General features: G+C 38.8%; 2 protein-coding genes across 3 annotated transcripts in view; one reads left to right on the top strand and one right to left on the bottom strand.

Moving 5' to 3' along the window:
* The window catches only part of rdgC (retinal degeneration C), a 560,018-nt gene that overhangs the window by 466,032 nt on the left and 77,392 nt on the right, over positions 1 to 16,594 (bottom strand). The gene's annotated exons all lie outside the window — the stretch shown is intronic.
* On the top strand, positions 8,592 to 8,933 carry LOC145996779 (uncharacterized). The gene has a single exon (XM_083133313.1). It carries the CDS (start codon positions 8,592 to 8,594, stop codon positions 8,931 to 8,933), a length of 342 nt encoding a protein of 113 aa, XP_082989439.1.

The following is a 16,594-nucleotide window of genomic DNA, read 5'->3' on the forward strand; positions in this document are numbered from 1 at the left end:
GCAACTAAGTATTGTATTTAATTAATAATTGAAATAAATAAAAATGTTATATATAACAGTTGGGCTGAAAAGTTCGTAGGCTAACATAGTAAAAAATATTTTTTGACAAAATTCGATTTTATTATTCAATATAGTTGCCTTTGAGGGCGATACAACGATTATAGGGGTCATACAATTTTTCGATGCCATTTTTATAGTACGATTTCTCTTTAGCCTCAAAATAGGCCTCAGTTTCGGCGATTACCTCTTCATCAGTGCTAAATTTCTTTCCAGCGAGCATTCTTTTAAGGTCTGCAAACAGGAAAAAGTCACTGGGGGCCAGATCTGGAGAATATGGTGGATGGGGAAGCAATTTGTAGTCTAATTCATATAATTTTGCCATCGTTTTCATAGATTTGTGACAAGGTGCATTGTCTTGAAACAGCACTTTTTTCTTCTTCAAATGGGGCCGTTTTTTCATGATTTCATCCTTTAAACGCTCCAACAACGCTATGTAATAATCTCAGCTATCTCGATAAACTTCACTTTACGATCATTTAAAATTATTTTGTGGACTTTTTTGATGTTTTCGTCGGTAACAGCCTCTTTGGGGCGTCCACTGCGTGCATCGTCTTCGATGCTCATTTCGCCTCGTTTAAATTTAGCAAACCACTTCTCAACGGTTGATTTTCCTGGTGCAGAGTCCGAATAATGTTTATCAAGCCAAGCCTTGGCTTCAACAGTATTTTTTTTCGCCAAAAAACAATGCTTTATTAACACACGAAATTATTTTTTATCCATTTTTTCACAATAAGAAAAGCTGCTCCACTCACAATGCTATATCTCACGAACTAATTATCCGGCAGCTGTGAAATTTATACACGTATCTTTTGAAGGTTAGTACTAAGTAAAAATCACATGGATTTAATTCTAGTAACGCCATCTATGAGTCAGCCTACGAACTTTTCAGCCCAACTGTTATATTTTAAAAAATAACACTCCTTTCTAATGATTTTTCAATGTTATTTTTGAAATAATTTTTCAGAATGTGTTTTTGAATTTCTCATTATTTTACTAGGATTTGCATAAAAATTATCCATATGTCATATTCGACGAAATGTCATATACAAGGAAAGTTATACATTTTTATTTTAGGGAAAATTATCAAGAAACAAAACAAATAAATACTATTGACATCCTTTTGTGAATAGTATTTATATTACATTATTTTTTGTTCACCATGCATAGTTGTATTCTTGTAAAAAGCATGAAAAACAATATATTCTCTACATTTCGCAAAGGAAATAATATACGAATTTTCGTAATAAGTAAAATGCAATAAATAATTTTTCGGTTTAATAAGAAATAAAAATCGCAGAGTTAACCGAACGGTGAATCGAACACAGAATTTTACACCCCATAAAATGCCTTGTAGCCTTTGCAATGAAGTGATGTAGATTCAAGTAATAAAATTTCATGCAATATCGTACGTTATAAGATTGTTCAAATATATTAAATCAATGTGTCCATAAGTTATTATACTGTCAGCCATTTGGCACATCTCGTTACAAAATCTCAGCACATCATCATTCACTAGTTAATCGAATTGAATATTGATTCACTTCACAGTTCAAATTGCAACAATAGTTTCGACTCATATCACGTGAGATGTAAACTCAATTCAATTCTCTCATTGTATGTAACTTGTATGTTGAGCTCATGTAGAAATATCAATTATGAGCTCTAAGCTAAATTTGACGCTACAATCGCTTGATCAACTCTTGCGTCTCGCTGCCAGACATTCTACGTTCCTATTTGCTCCAGGTCGCTTCTGCATTTCATTATCATTGTTTTTACCTCTGTTTTATTCTCATCGTCGTTCTGTTATCAATTGCAGTACTCTACTGTGTCTCTCGGAAATCTACTCAAAATCAATGATTTCCTACTGAACACTTTCAGTAGGCCTAATGTGTAATTACAGTTGAGGAACTACAAGTAAAATATTCTCTTCAGTACCACATGTAATATTGTATGTAGTGTGTTTGAATTTCAATTTGAATTCAAAATTTTGGGTGCGTCAGCACTTAGGCTATTTTGCATCTGTCACTTTATACGGGGTCCAGCCCCTTACCAGAACTAAAATAACATAACTGTAACGTCGTGTTGTAACTAAAATATTAAAATATTCTGAATTCGGTTAAAAGCTGAGGCTGTAAAGAGGCACTCAGCACCCACAAGGACCAAACACAGGACAACACAGAAAATTATACTGGCCATGGAGCCAGTCGCCAGAACCTCGTTCGTCTGCAAACTGAAGTCCAGGGTGTACTACGTGGAAGCAACAATTGGGTGTACATACTTCGTGGAAGGTCATCCCTTACACCCTTGTAGTGTGTTTAGCTCAGCATGTTAGCTGTAAATATAACTTTTTATTCCTCCTCACTAACAATTTGTTTTTATATCTATTTAAAATTTAAATCAACCTCACTTCCATGTAGTACACCCTGAACTGCATTTTGCAGACTAACGAGGCTCTGGTGACTGGACCTACTCTTAGTATAATCTTTGTAGGACTGCGTGTGTGTTGTCGTTGTTTGTGCTGACTGTCTGTCGCTTTACAGGCTAAGCTTTTAACCCAGGTAAGGATATTTTAGTTTTCAGACACGCTTTTATTTTTGTCATGATAAGGGGCTGGACCCCGTATAGCGTGACGGGTGTAAAATACCCTAAGTTTTCAGGCACACAAATTGTAATTCAAATTTAAAAGATCTTAACATAGATGTTTCAAAACACCTATTGATCTACTGAAAACAGTAGACAAAAGTTTCATTGGAGTAAGTAGAAAAGAGTCATGAAATAATACCCAAAGAAGTCAACCATTATGAATTAATGTTACATACTTTTTTTATTTCACTTTCCAAAACCTAGGAGCTCAAAATAATACATGGCATGCAATTTACTAGACAGTCTGCTTTTCTGTGATTGATTCGTCGTGCCCAGTCGGGGATAACTTCCGTTCAAGGTAAAAGGGGAAGGGGAAGAAATCCACCACAGTACCATGACGTATGAAGTAACATGTTCACAGGCATCCAATACAACTGATAAGGGTTCACCTGACCTTGGAAGTGTGGGAAACACGTTTCACGCTGGTTTCCAGACTGCTGTGGCTAAATCTGGAACTAACGGTGGAATAAGAAATAGCTTGCAACATTTAACAATGACATTTCGCATTTACAAAATATGAGATATGTAGACTTTGATTTATTTATTATAGTAGACGGTAGAGAATTACTTACCACGAAAGTCAAGTTCTAAATTGCAGACATCAAAATGTACTCCAGGTTGTGAAATACATTTGTGATAGACAGCAGATAGGTTAATAAGGTTTACAAGATTGCTAACGACTCTTAAGACAAACGTTCAACGAAGGTTATTGAGTGAGAAAATGGGAAATTGTTAAAAATAGCGGCCTAGTTGAGTGAAGATCGAAGGTTCGAATCTCTTATAGAACCGGCTATTTTTTTACACTAATTTTTGGTGCGTAATATATTTAATGTATTGTCGACATTTATAAGAAACAAAATATGAAAACTCTCCTCCTATGTAACGGTGTGGTCTATGACTCTGTGCTTTGGATTCCGACTGCAGCGGGACGGCATGGATTCGAGTCGTCCTGGGTTCACGGCCTGTTATCTGTATAGGACCGGTGGCAACCCACCATCGTGAGGAAATTGGGGAGCTACGAGTGACTGGTGTAACCTGGTTTCAGATATCTTCTATAACGGCTGAGGGTTCGACGTGCTGACCAACGTCACCTCGTTGCCAGTTGAAGATAACTGTAGGTAGGATTGTGGAAGGGAGACTGACAGTCGGGAGATAGCCCATGGCCCTTCAAGGTTTTAAAATATGAAAACTATTCCTTCCGTAAATCTAATTTCTCGTCATTGTCACGTGAGATTTCATTTCAGTATGACTCCTGCAATGCTAATTAGTTCCTAAGTAGGATAATGAGATGGACATAGAGATATTAAATTATGAGTTCACTGTTTAAAAAATTTGCATTAACACATTTTTATATTCACATACCTCTTTACAAATTCCTGAGCACGTCACTACAAATGAACCAATCTAGTGCACACTAGAGCCTTGGCTTATCGATATGGGGTATCCTACAATTTTGTCAAACCACAACCTCAATTCTCGAAGCTGTAGCCTCTCCATGTAAAACGATTGCGTCGTAAATATAGTAGATTTTGCTTAAATGTTTTGTGACATTCATACCACCTTTATTTCATTTGCTACAAAGGAGCGTTTGGGTGTGTTGTTTATAAAGAGGCGGGTGGGGATTATATTTCTAATGCATATTGAACGAATTGGTCTTAACTCATAATCATGCCGTAAGAAGGAACAAACTCGTGGGGTAGTGGTTATCGCACTGGGTTGTCACTCTAATGGTCGTAGGTTCAAATCCGCACGGTGGCAAAAACTTTTCGTAAGCTTTATTCGTTCCCATTGTTACTATTTGAATTAGTTTTCTTTGAAACTAACAACGTAAGATTATAGAATTAACTCTATCTCTTTCAAAATGGTAATATGAGGACAGGTTTCTTCTTATAAGAATTGGAAATTTTAGTGGTCTCAACGCATCTAAAATCCAAAATACTAGATCGACGTTATTTTCTACTGAAGTCTAAATCCACGTTATACACAGATAGGCTAATGGGGCCTGGACCTACAGTTTAAAGTGAGATACGAACCACTATGTGTCTCCACTTGTTATCCTGCACTGAACGTAAAACAAACAGCTCTCCGCCCCCATTTTTAAAACAAATTTACATTAAATATGGTATTTATAAGATAATCATCATTGATTTGATTGTTTTTATTACTGAACGTCAAATAAAACATTTTCCACGATCACCTCTTCGTCCCATCTCTCCCAATATCTTTCCGTCCCTCTCTTTTCCCCCTTTCCCACCCCCCAACACATGTATCAAAATAAATATTTTCTTAGGTTTGTATGTGTATAAATATAACATTAAATACCCCCAAAAATACTATTTATTTTCAACTTTCCGTCACCCCTCTCCCACTCCCACAACCCCTCATTATTATTGGCGTTCGCCAGACCAAGTGGTAATGTATCGACGTCTTGTAATCGGTGTGTCCTTTTCCGAGTTCCAGTCAGGCCCCATAATGTTTCAGATTCCAATTTAAATGTATCCCGAGTCGTGATTAGCCTATGTGTGCAAAAAGTGATGTTAAAACGATCTCTTGACTAGTGTTGCCCACGGGACGAGACGGGACAGGCTTTTAAAAATTCGAGACGAGACGAGATTGATCATGTGTCCCTTTGACAAACCAATATTTTCGAGACGAGACAGCATTTCACAGCATTTCCACGAGACGAGACAGGCCAAAGTCTCGTCTCGTGGGCAACACTACTCTTGACCTAAAAAATACAAGTTGTGTATTTTCTTTCAGCTGTGGTTCCCTCTTTTTGCGAGAAATAACGAATTAACCTTATCAATAACTCAACAAATATAAATGCATCTCTAAATTAATTAATGAAAACTGTTATTACACCCAAACCACTATTTTATCGTAAATGTAAATGAAATGTCATCTCACGTAGTGAAAACAATGTGAAAATTGTTCTAATGAGTGATATATGATTGTCAAACACATACATGAATACATTATATTAAGCTCTTGAACTATAATTGGGACAATTTAATACTATTTTGAAACGATTAAAAGTATTAAAACGACAAAGTAAACTTTTGCGCAATCTTTCTGCCGATTCGCATTATTGAAACAATATTTAACCAATGGGGACGTTATCTCATATTTGGAAATGCTGCATTGGTTGAACTTCCTGTGGACAAGACCGTGAGTCACGCCTCCTGCTCCTCAGAATCGAACTTCACTCTGATTGGAGGATCGTATATTTCACAACACTTCCTTGTTTCAGAGCTACCAACATAATTTCGTAAGACGTTGGACTTAGAAAAAATCCATGCGACAGATTTTTTGAACATGACTGTACAGCTGTGATTCCGGAAGCAGCAGAAGCAGAAACTCAAAAAGTTTATGTGGTAACGTTTTAGTGCGCGGAATAGCCGCAGTGGCGCTGCAACAATCGATTGTTTGAATATGGAGATTCCAAACGAGCGTGCACAGGTTCATTCGAAAGGAGTCCACAGAAGTCACTAAGACAAGCAGTGAAGAACTGTGTGAACTGTCGACCGTTTCATACCAAGTTCTCTTGCTGCTTGTCTTACTGACGTCTGTGGAGACTCCTTTCGAATGACCTCCGCACATTTTCTACAACCTGTTCCTGGATTCTTGGTTTACCACCACCATGTCCTTTCAAAACATTGCCGGTCGCCAAAAACTGATCACACCACTTCTTTATAGTCTTGAATGTCAGAGGATCATTATTGTACACACGACGAAAGTTTCGTTGCACTTGAATAAGTGATTTCGTTTCTGCATACCACCACACAGCCTGTGCACGCTCGTTTGGAATCTCCATTTTCAAACAATCGATTGTTGCAACGCCACTACGGTTATTGCGCGCACTAAAACGTTACCACATAAACTTTTTGAGTTTCTGCTTCTGCTGCTTCCGGAATCACAGCTGTACAATCTGAAATGAAAAAGTTATAGACTTTCAAAATGTTGGAGTCTCATTGTGGACACGCTGTATTTCTTTCAGGGAGAAAACATTCTTTCCATAATAGTGTTGCCCTCTGAGAAATATCATCCGGTCTGAGGTTATGTTTATGTAACGCTCTTATGATAATTAACAAATAATTGTGAGCGAAATGAAGTTGCATTGTGTGATCTACGTTGACATTCATTTATCATAGGGTCCGTGTCCTCCTTGCCCATAACCCGACTATTGCAAAGTGAGGAACTATAGTTAAGCTCAATCCAATTTTCACTTGTCAGATTTATTGCAGGTACACTAACGGTCATATCCGAGTTGTAACGACCATATTGAACGTGTCCTTGTAACCAAGGAGTCCCGAGTTCGATTGGAAATGTGCATGATCAGGGTAGCCACTCTAGGACCACGATTAAATTCAAATATAATTCCCGGTTTTCAAGGAGAACTTTGAAAAAAAATGCAGGTAAAAACAGATGTTTTCTCTCTTTCAACCCCACGTATTACCGCTTGTGACCCTCCGCCCCACAACACACACACACACGAACTCAAATATATTATAAAGGGTCTGATTGCAATGTGTTCAAAAATTCTAATTCAATTAATTTAAACGGTACATACATTCGAATGTTTATACTTTTTAATTTGGTGCGCGGTTTTTGATATTTCACATACTCAGGCTTGAAATACTTTTACGGGATATGCTAATCTACGTATAATTGTTAATTGTATAAGAATTTATAACTCAAATTTACCTAACCAACTTTAAGGTGTCTTATCTTGTAATAATCTCACGTCTGTCAGATTGTTCTGCAAAGGGCACTAACAAAGCAAACGGACTGAAAGAATTCTGTATTATTTTCCATCCTCGATAAAAATAAGTACTAAGTTTGCCTCAGTGCATTTATAAATGTGCAAATTCAATGGGAATTCCATTAATATAAGTTGCAATTTCCTGTCTACGGAATTATTTAATATTTCAAATTTCCCGAGTTTTGCAGGTTACTTTCATTTTCTTCTGTAATTTTGCGTCCCTTTTCTGCCACTTTTTGCTAATCGCGAAGATTAGCGATGATTAGATCAAAATTGATGAAGGAACACATGAAGTATGCCTATACCCAGAGACGAACTCGAACCTGGGGACTTAATAATAATAGTAGTAATAATAATAATACATCGCATGTGTTGTCCGTAGAACCGTGGAAACAGCGGACTGTCACTGCGTGCGGTGTCGCTACGTTCAACATACATATTTACTCCGTTGAATAAATATCTGCATAAAATCGGTTTCCCAATGTGAATTGGCAATGAGTTTTTATAAAAGCTGCAAAGAGCTTTTTTTCAGGACTATTCAATACTAAGTAAAAGTTGATTCACAAAATCCACAAGAACGTATTTTTGGCCGACTTGAAATACCTCAAAATTAAGAATTAAATTTAAAACCTTTCTACCTACACTGTGTTTAATTTCGTCACGATCGGATCACAAGGTTGTTTTTTTTTATTTGTAGAATTTTTTATGGAGCGGTCGCTTGGATAACACAAAAAAAGACACCTTTTTCTGTTCTCACGACGATAAAAAATTGAAGTCAAAGTCGGAAAAAAAATTGTTACTATAGCTTATAGCTCTTTTCAGTTCTTACGGCGGGCGCTCTAGAAGCTGGCAGGGGAAGTGGGGAGCGGGGATTACGCAACAGACCAACCAGACAACAGCAGTGGCGCCGAGAGACAACGCAGCCGGAAGAAGTACTACGTGAAACTCGTTCTATTGGCCGCTACGTTTCTTATCGTGCTGGATTGGTCGCTTCCCCGCTCCCCACTTCCCCTGTCAGGTTCTAGAGCACCCGCCGTAAGAACTGAAAAGAGCTATAACAGCTGGCTGCATGGTATATAATGGGCAGGTCAATAGGCTCGCTGTTAGTAGTGTCTTCGGCGTCAGAATGAGAAAAGCGGCCGATCTCTTCCAGTTTGATAGAGGTCAAATTGGTGATGGCACGACGCCTTGGTACAGTACCAGCGTATCTGAATTGGCGTGGTTTGTTGGCTGCTCTCATGCCGCTGTTGTGAGCACGTATCAAAAGTGGTGCAACGATGGGCAAACAACGACACGTCCTCTACCCGTGTCAGCAGCTCATAGATGCCAGAGGCAAGCAGAGGCTGTCGGGCTTTGCCGCAAGGCCACAGTGCGAGAAATCGCCCACAGGTACAACAGTGGTGACCAGGATAATGTTTCACAGCACACGGTTCATCGAACACTGCTGCGCATGGGACTGCGGACATAGTGTGATAGCTCATTAGGTAGGTGGTCATAATATAATGGCTCATCGGTGTAATATTGAAAGTGTGACGTAATATGACACTATCGGTTATGTCGTAGACGGCATTACTGTGGGTAAAATCCATACCAACCTTAATTTCTCAAGCAGGAACCATAATTGTTTGTTGTGGAATTAATATTTTTTTAAAAATGCATTCAAGATAGGAGTTGCATCGCTGCTCAGCTTGCCTAACCTTGAAAGGTACAACGTCAAATCTCGCTTCACTCGATCAGGAAGACTGACCTGGTAATTACTCTCTATCCCTGAATCTTTGGAGCACGTAAACGAAAAGAAGTCTCTGAGCAAGTAGAGAGGGCAGGACTAATAGGGTGGCCACTCTAGGACTATGATGAAATGCATGTATAATTCCCTATTTTCAAGGCGTACTTCCAGAAGTTCAATTAAACGGTATACAAATCACATACTGAAAGTTTTGAGACTTGTTCGATTACTCTTAGACCTTGGTCATTTCGGATGAAACCGCACATATGGTAAGTACAGAAGTCTGTTGTCCACTGCATGAACCACATTCTGGCGCATGCGCACTTTACATTTACCATTTCACATACTCAGACTCGAAATACATCTACAAATATGTCACAAATTTTACAGGATATGCTAAGCTACGAAAAATTGTTAATTATATAATAGTTTCAAACTCAAATTTACCTAATCAACCTAATCAATAGCAACAATAATAATACTTAGTCAACTTCTTGCAATAATCTTTCGTCTGTTAGATAGTCCGTTTGCATTGTTGATGTTCTTTGCAAATCTGAGCGAATTCTGTTATTATTTTCCACGCAGCTTTCTTTTCCTTCCTGCATAAAAATAAAAGTTAAACCATAGTGGTTAAACTGTGAAAACGTTGTCTCAGAGCATTTATAAATATGTATAATTGGATTTGGATTAATAAAAATTGCAATTTTTCACGTCTACGGAGAAAAATTCATGCAGAATTCCCGGAATTTAAGGAATTCCCGGTGAGTAGCCATCCTGATGATTGTACTGTATGAGAAGTCTAATTTTGATTTAATAATTTAATGTGTACCGTGCTTCCACTTAAACTATTTGAAAAGGTGGAATGAACTTATGTACTCCGCCGATCCTACGCCACTATTCACAACCGTAAAATAGCCGACCCAGTGGAAGAACGCATTTCCTCAATTTCATCGTTGTGGCGATTAGCCAAAAGTGGCAGAAAAGCAATGTAAAAAAAAAAAACCACACACACTTGTAAAAAGTGGCTTCTCCTACTCCTCGTGTTATCAACCTTACACAGTCCACGACTTGTTGATTTCGTGACCTCACTAGTCAGTCTAATCGAAGTCGAATGGCAACACTGCCGATATCTCGTCCCGAGCGACTCCGAATGATCGATTGCACTTCCGTCGATGATTACAATTTCCTCTCTTGGATAGAAAAAAGAAAAACGTGATATTGAGCACACGAGCATTTCCGTGCGCGGGGAATTCCTGGCCCGTGTTTTCTATTGAAGGGGAATTCCCGTTGGATTGCGTGAAGCACGTGTACTTCGCCAGGCTCTGTCAGGAAACTAAAGAGTCAATTTACGACAAAATATTAGCATCCGACTTAAGGTTGTCGACAGTGGCGAAGCGTGCTGTCTCTGGAAGGGTAGGCACAGGACGGAGCAGGGTTTGGGGGGGAGGGGAAGATGTGATTTTTTTTAACAGTAGTATGTTAAAATATAGCCCCTAGAAAATAAAAGATAACATATTGCCTGAATCTCGTCTACTTAAGTCGGGATAGTGATTGTAAAGGATAATGTAGTGATTAACGCTCTCGCCTTATAATCAAGAAGTAGAAGGTTCGATTCCTCCTGGAGGCATTGGTTCAGATTCTACTTTAATCTAGTCTCCATTAGATATCTGAGAATAAAGGCGCTTCTGTCTCGAAGGTCAGAAAAAAGTGACAATGAGACTCGATGTACTGACCACGCGTCACCCAATGAAAAAGCCGTTCTGTCAGGCCCTAGCCATCTTACATTTGTTAGATTCAAGCTGCTCGTAAAAATTATTTGCTACTTCAATAACAGTATTGTAAATGTTTCTCGCATTACAGAAATGGTTGGTTCACTTGATCGTCACTTAGCGTTTATTTCTTTTTAATGCTGACCTCCGCGGCAGATTGGTTATAACAGCGTGCTACGACAAGGGCCTCAGGTTCGAATTCCCACCTGGGCATAGGTGTTCTTCGTGAGTGTCCCTTAGTAGACCCAGTGTCCGGGTTCTAAGCCACCCTCAGTGGGGCTCGTGGGGCTCGGTGGGGCAGAGCACAGTTTGGTTGCACATATTCACTTTCCCGGCACACAAGTACGACAGTGTCTTTGAAAATGTTGTATTACAAGTGGCCCGGTACTGAATTTTCATTTGGGGCTCGTGGGGCTCGTCGTAGCCTTTTATGATGTATATTTTGAGGGGCACAGAGTTGGCGACACTGTGGGGTTTTTACTGTAGCCTTTTATGAGGGGGGGTTTATTGCTTTTTGTTTACATCTGGTAACACTGCCGTAGTTTGACAGTGTTGTTAACCTACTGGGTTTTTTCACTGAGGCTCGAATCATCATGTGGGGCTCATCGTAGCCTTTTATGATGTATATTTTGAGGGGCACAGAGTTGGCGACCTGTGGGTTTTTACTGTAGCTTTTTATGAGGGGGGTTTATTGCCCTCTGTTTACATCTGGCAATTTTATTGGATGTTTTGTTTGAGGCTCGAAATTATTATTTGAGGCTTGAAATTATTATTTGAGGCTCGTCGGTGTTGCGTACCCACTCTACAAAAATTCTACTATATGATCTTTCACTGGCTAAGCTAACCTACAAATAGGAGTTGGCAGCACTGACTTATAAACCCATTGGGTCTTCTTGGCATGTTTTTTCATGATGTGTTGCTAGACTATTGAGCATCTTGGCGTATACAATGTATATATTTTGAGAGGGAGGTTATAGCTTTTTATGCTGTACGAATACTGGAAGCTTGACAGTGACAACCAACAGAGTAGGTAAACCTACATCCAGGAACTGGCAACACTAGTTTCTGACAGTGAATTTGAAATAAAATATTAAACAAAATACATGAGTAAGCACTGTGATTACAAATAGTACCAGTGTTATGCCCCCAACTCCAACTGGGCAACTGGGGGAAATAATTGTACAACAATTTGTACCTAATTGTACAACAACTTGTACCTAATTGTACAACATATACACAGACATAAAAGAGAGAGCCTTCCCGTAACTTACCTCATGTACAATTTATATGATTTTACAACTGTGAAAAGAAAGCATATGTGTTCTGTATGCACACATTCATTCTTATTTTTCGAAGTTGAATGAAAGCACATGTTTTTACGCTCTCGTAATACTAACCTTACCCACTGATTTTAAATTGCTTCCATCCGCTTTTTTTTTCTGTGTTATTTCTGCATGCACGCAACATTCGCTTTCAATAGACAGAAGGAGTTTTAGTATAGCAGGCTTTGAGTTTACAATTTATTTATAATAATTTATGTAAGAATATACTTGTACTTACCGAACACAAAATAATAAAAAGCACATGTGAATATTTGCGTGTGTTCATGTTATATGACGGCTGAGTAAAAAAATAATGTTGACGCCCCGAAAGATAAAAGTTCCTGGTTCGACATCAGATGCATGCAAATTTTATGTTTTGCTCTCCAAAATCTTGATTTTTATGTTTGTGCTATTTGTCATACAGCAGAGGAGAAGAGGGGAGAGGGGAGGGGAGGGGGTACTATTAGCGCCATCTATTAGCAAACAATAGAAATAAAAAGTAGGGTCAAACTTTTTCAACACCCAAACATTTTAAACGTCCTCGTTTAGTAATACGATCTAGCAGAAGATGTTTGAAGGAGTACTCTTAGTCGAGAAAGCTAATTGCTAGGGCCCATATATTGCTAAAATGTTCCTTGATTTGCATATTTCTCATACCGCCATATGTTGTTCTAGTTGACTTCTTCCAAAAAAATGCTAATTAGCGAGAGTTAATTAAGCAAGGCAAGTAAAAGAAGCAAATAGGACAATATGTGCCGGCGTGAGAATATGTAAAAATTCGACTCGATTCGAATTAAAGTTGGGGGATATTTTGCATTTTTTTTCCTATAATGTACAAAACATTTACCGTACATAATTTTTTCTATTTACAACAGTATAAAATAAGAGGAATGTGTGACAATATCCATATTAATTAGGAAGGTATGTTGTATGCTAGGTTAGCTAATTGTGTCTTCTACAGCTTCACTGTATAGAGGAAAGATGGAAAAAGAGAGCTCTACGGAAACTAACGCTCTTAACAATATTGAACGCCCCGTGAAAATTATATATAAATAAGGCATAAGCGTATTATCTACTTTCATGTCAGATTTTCCCAACCTGTGAGCTGTAGTGTTTAGGTGACAAGCGACCTGCTCAAATATAATACTGTTGACAATATTGAACGCCCCGTGAAAATTATATATAAATAAGGCATAAGCGTATTATCTACTTTCATGTCAGATTTTCCCAACCTGTGAGCTGTAGTGTTTAGGTGACAAGCGACCTGCTCAAATATAATACTGTTGACAATATTGTACGCCCCGTGAAAATTACATATAAATAAGGCATAAGCGTATTATCTACTTTCATGTCAGATTTTACCAACCTGTGAGCTGTAGTGTTTAGGTGACAAGCGACCTGCTCAAATATAATACCGTTGACAATATTGTACGTATATTGTATTGTATAGGAGACTAGAAGCATATAATTTGGCGAAAAAACCCAAATAAGGTCATAGAAAATAGTTAAAAAAAAAGTGAGCAATTATATTTTGCATTGCACAGCATTGGATATTAAATAACATACCCCCAAAAAATCTCTGCATTATGCGTTCTGTAAAAAATTGCCCCTACGTGCCAAACTGCTGTGTCAAGTAAACATTTTCAAAGGCACTGTCGTACTTGTGTGCCGGGAAAGCGAATATGTGCGACCAAACTGTGCTCTAAGTGTGGAAAAAATATTTCTATTGCCAACTTCAAGTTGTTTTTTTTGACATGTATATATATTATTATTATTTTTAACAGAGGAAGAAAGTCCGTGCTTCGGAAAACGCGATGATGTGCGTAATGATATCTTCCTTCTCCTGCATAGACTTGTACCAATCTACTGTGTACCGTCTTCTTCCCTGCATCGCCTCGTGCAGTTCGTCCGACCTCTCGTTCAATTTTTCCCCTGCAGCCGAAAGCAGAATGTTGAGATCACTGCACCTCAGGCCACTGATCCCCCGAAGATGGTCCTTGAGAACCATTTCACAAGGGATGCGAAATTCCGGCGTTGTTCTTGCTATGATTACAAGTTTCCCTACATCCTCACAATCTCCGTTTACTGCGTGTTTAAATATTTTACATAGTAGCTCGGGCGGCAAATCAGTTATACGAGACATGTTGTTATTATTATTATTTTTCACTCTATGTTATTTATATACCCCACCCCAATTTTTTGTTTCGTGTTCATGGCGATGGTGGTAGAGTGCCACACACGTAAATTTGCCGTTGCGTAGAAACGAATTTTCGTTTCGTCTCCCTCTCTCTTAGCATCATGTGTTCTACCCTGCTCGATAATCTTCGCTATTGTTGCCATATTGTTATTCTATTCCTGGACACACTCGTGCAAACATTATTGAAAACAATTGAATAGCGCTCCAGCTCGCGGTTCCCACTGTTCGGTAGGGACGCTAATGTGGCAATATAGCACGGCGTAGTGCTTGCTTTTTTTATGCAGTGCATGTTTATTGGCTAGCTAGTAACTAGTGTTGCCAACTGTAATAATGAAGCACTATTTCTGTCATGGAAGGGGAAAAGGCAGGTAAAGTGGCGGTGAGTTTTGTTGGATTGGAAGCACCATATTTTTATTTTATACTAAGTATTTGACCGGTTTGACGTGTGTGTGCGTGTATTGTGTGTGTGTATGTAAAAGTGTGTGTTTGCTAATGAATGTTAAATTCCATAATGCCTCCAGTTCTGTCGAAGTTGAAATTAAAAACCTTGCATAGCCAAGCTCGGGAAATTCTAAGCATCTGCCGCCACCTCCCAGGGAGGCAAAATGACTAGCGCCGGCCCTGGTTCATAACAAAAGAAAAAGCCGCGCAGCTTATCGTCTAGTGGCAGTATATGTACTTGTTATTGTTGTGGAAGCCGGCATCCTTTGTAAATGTACAACAAAGGCAACCGACTGTCGCCGATCTCAGAGAGGAAATAATAATACTGCTTCAGGAGGAGTGTTATGGTGCAATTGTAGCGGTTTAACACGTTGGCATGTTATTATCTGCCGTTGCAGTTCCATACCAGTGTATACGGGTTTTGGAAGTGAAAAGTTAAAACGCCACCAGTGCATTAATGCAATGAAAAATAATATATATATTTTTTTATTTTGTTTGAAATTACTCAAATAAGGAATCGTATGAAGAAGTCTTTTTTGCAGCATTTTTGGTAATTTTACTTATGTGTTAGTTCATATTTTGCGAATTTTTAGTCCATATGTATGTAGCTACATACAAAGTTACTTGTTAGTACATATTAATCCTAGTCCTGGTATAATGCATGACGTTTAAAACTCAACGTTAGATAGACCTGAATTCTCTAATTTTATTGTTGTACGTAACAGCTGTGCATCGGCGCACTGCAGTGATTTTTCTATCTGCTCTATTAGCAACACTGCTTCTTTAGTTGTTTCGCGCATCGCACGGCAGAATTATCTGCGCTGGACTCTACCCAGTGCGGCGACCTGTTCACCCAGTGATGCGTCTCTGCTCACGAACCTTTCGAAAGCTGCGTGCTCTAACTTTCTGTCTGTTTCGTGACGTGCATCCAGATCCGTCTGCGTGGTGTTGTAAGCAATGTCGTGATTTTTGCATGCGGCGTCCAACGGATTCACACCCTTGTCCCCTCTCTCCAATTTTTTCTCAAGTTTGGTACCCGGTCCGCAGTACTGGTAGCCAGGTAAATGTACGTGTTCTCGAAAAGTTTGGAGCAATCCAAATACTAGCAACTGATGAAACTGTACGATAGTCTGGACATTGTAACGTTCGCCTCGGAAATAAAACCACTCGACGATTGTCGTGAAAATTCAGTCGTTGTGTTCGACGACGCCATCCTGGAAAATCAAAATGAAATTCGCAACTTTTTCACGCAAGGTCGTCACAAAAAAATGGATTGTTTTTACCTAGCTCAAACGTTTTCCAAAATTCCAAAACAGTTAGTACGCGACAACGCTAATTTCATATGTTTGTTTCGTCAAGATCACACCAACCTCAAGCACGCGTACGATGACTACGTAGGCGGAGACATGAACTACAATCAATTTTCGGAACGCTGCTGCTTTTCTTGCTGGAACGGTGACGATTTCGGATTCGTGACGATCGACATGACGAGGAAACCCAACGACGGAAAATACAGAAACAAAATCAACGACTTTCTAAACGTTGTAACGTTGTGAGAAACGACGTTTATTTATAAACGTTTATAAATAAACGTCGTTTCTCACAACGTTACAACGTTTAGAAAGTCGTTGATTTTGTTTCTGTATTTTCCGTCGTTGGGTTTCCTCGTCATGT

The sequence above is a fragment of the Lepisma saccharinum genome, chromosome 13 (genome assembly GCF_977018435.1).
Source record: "Lepisma saccharinum chromosome 13, izLepSacc3.1, whole genome shotgun sequence".
In the NCBI taxonomy this organism is placed as follows: domain Eukaryota; kingdom Metazoa; phylum Arthropoda; class Insecta; order Zygentoma; family Lepismatidae; genus Lepisma; species Lepisma saccharinum.

Excerpts from the sequence above, each read along its gene's own strand:
- LOC145996779 (XM_083133313.1), top strand. The coding sequence starts at position 8,592 with ATGAGAAAAGCGGCCGATCTCTTCCAGTTTGATAGAGGTCAAATTGGT.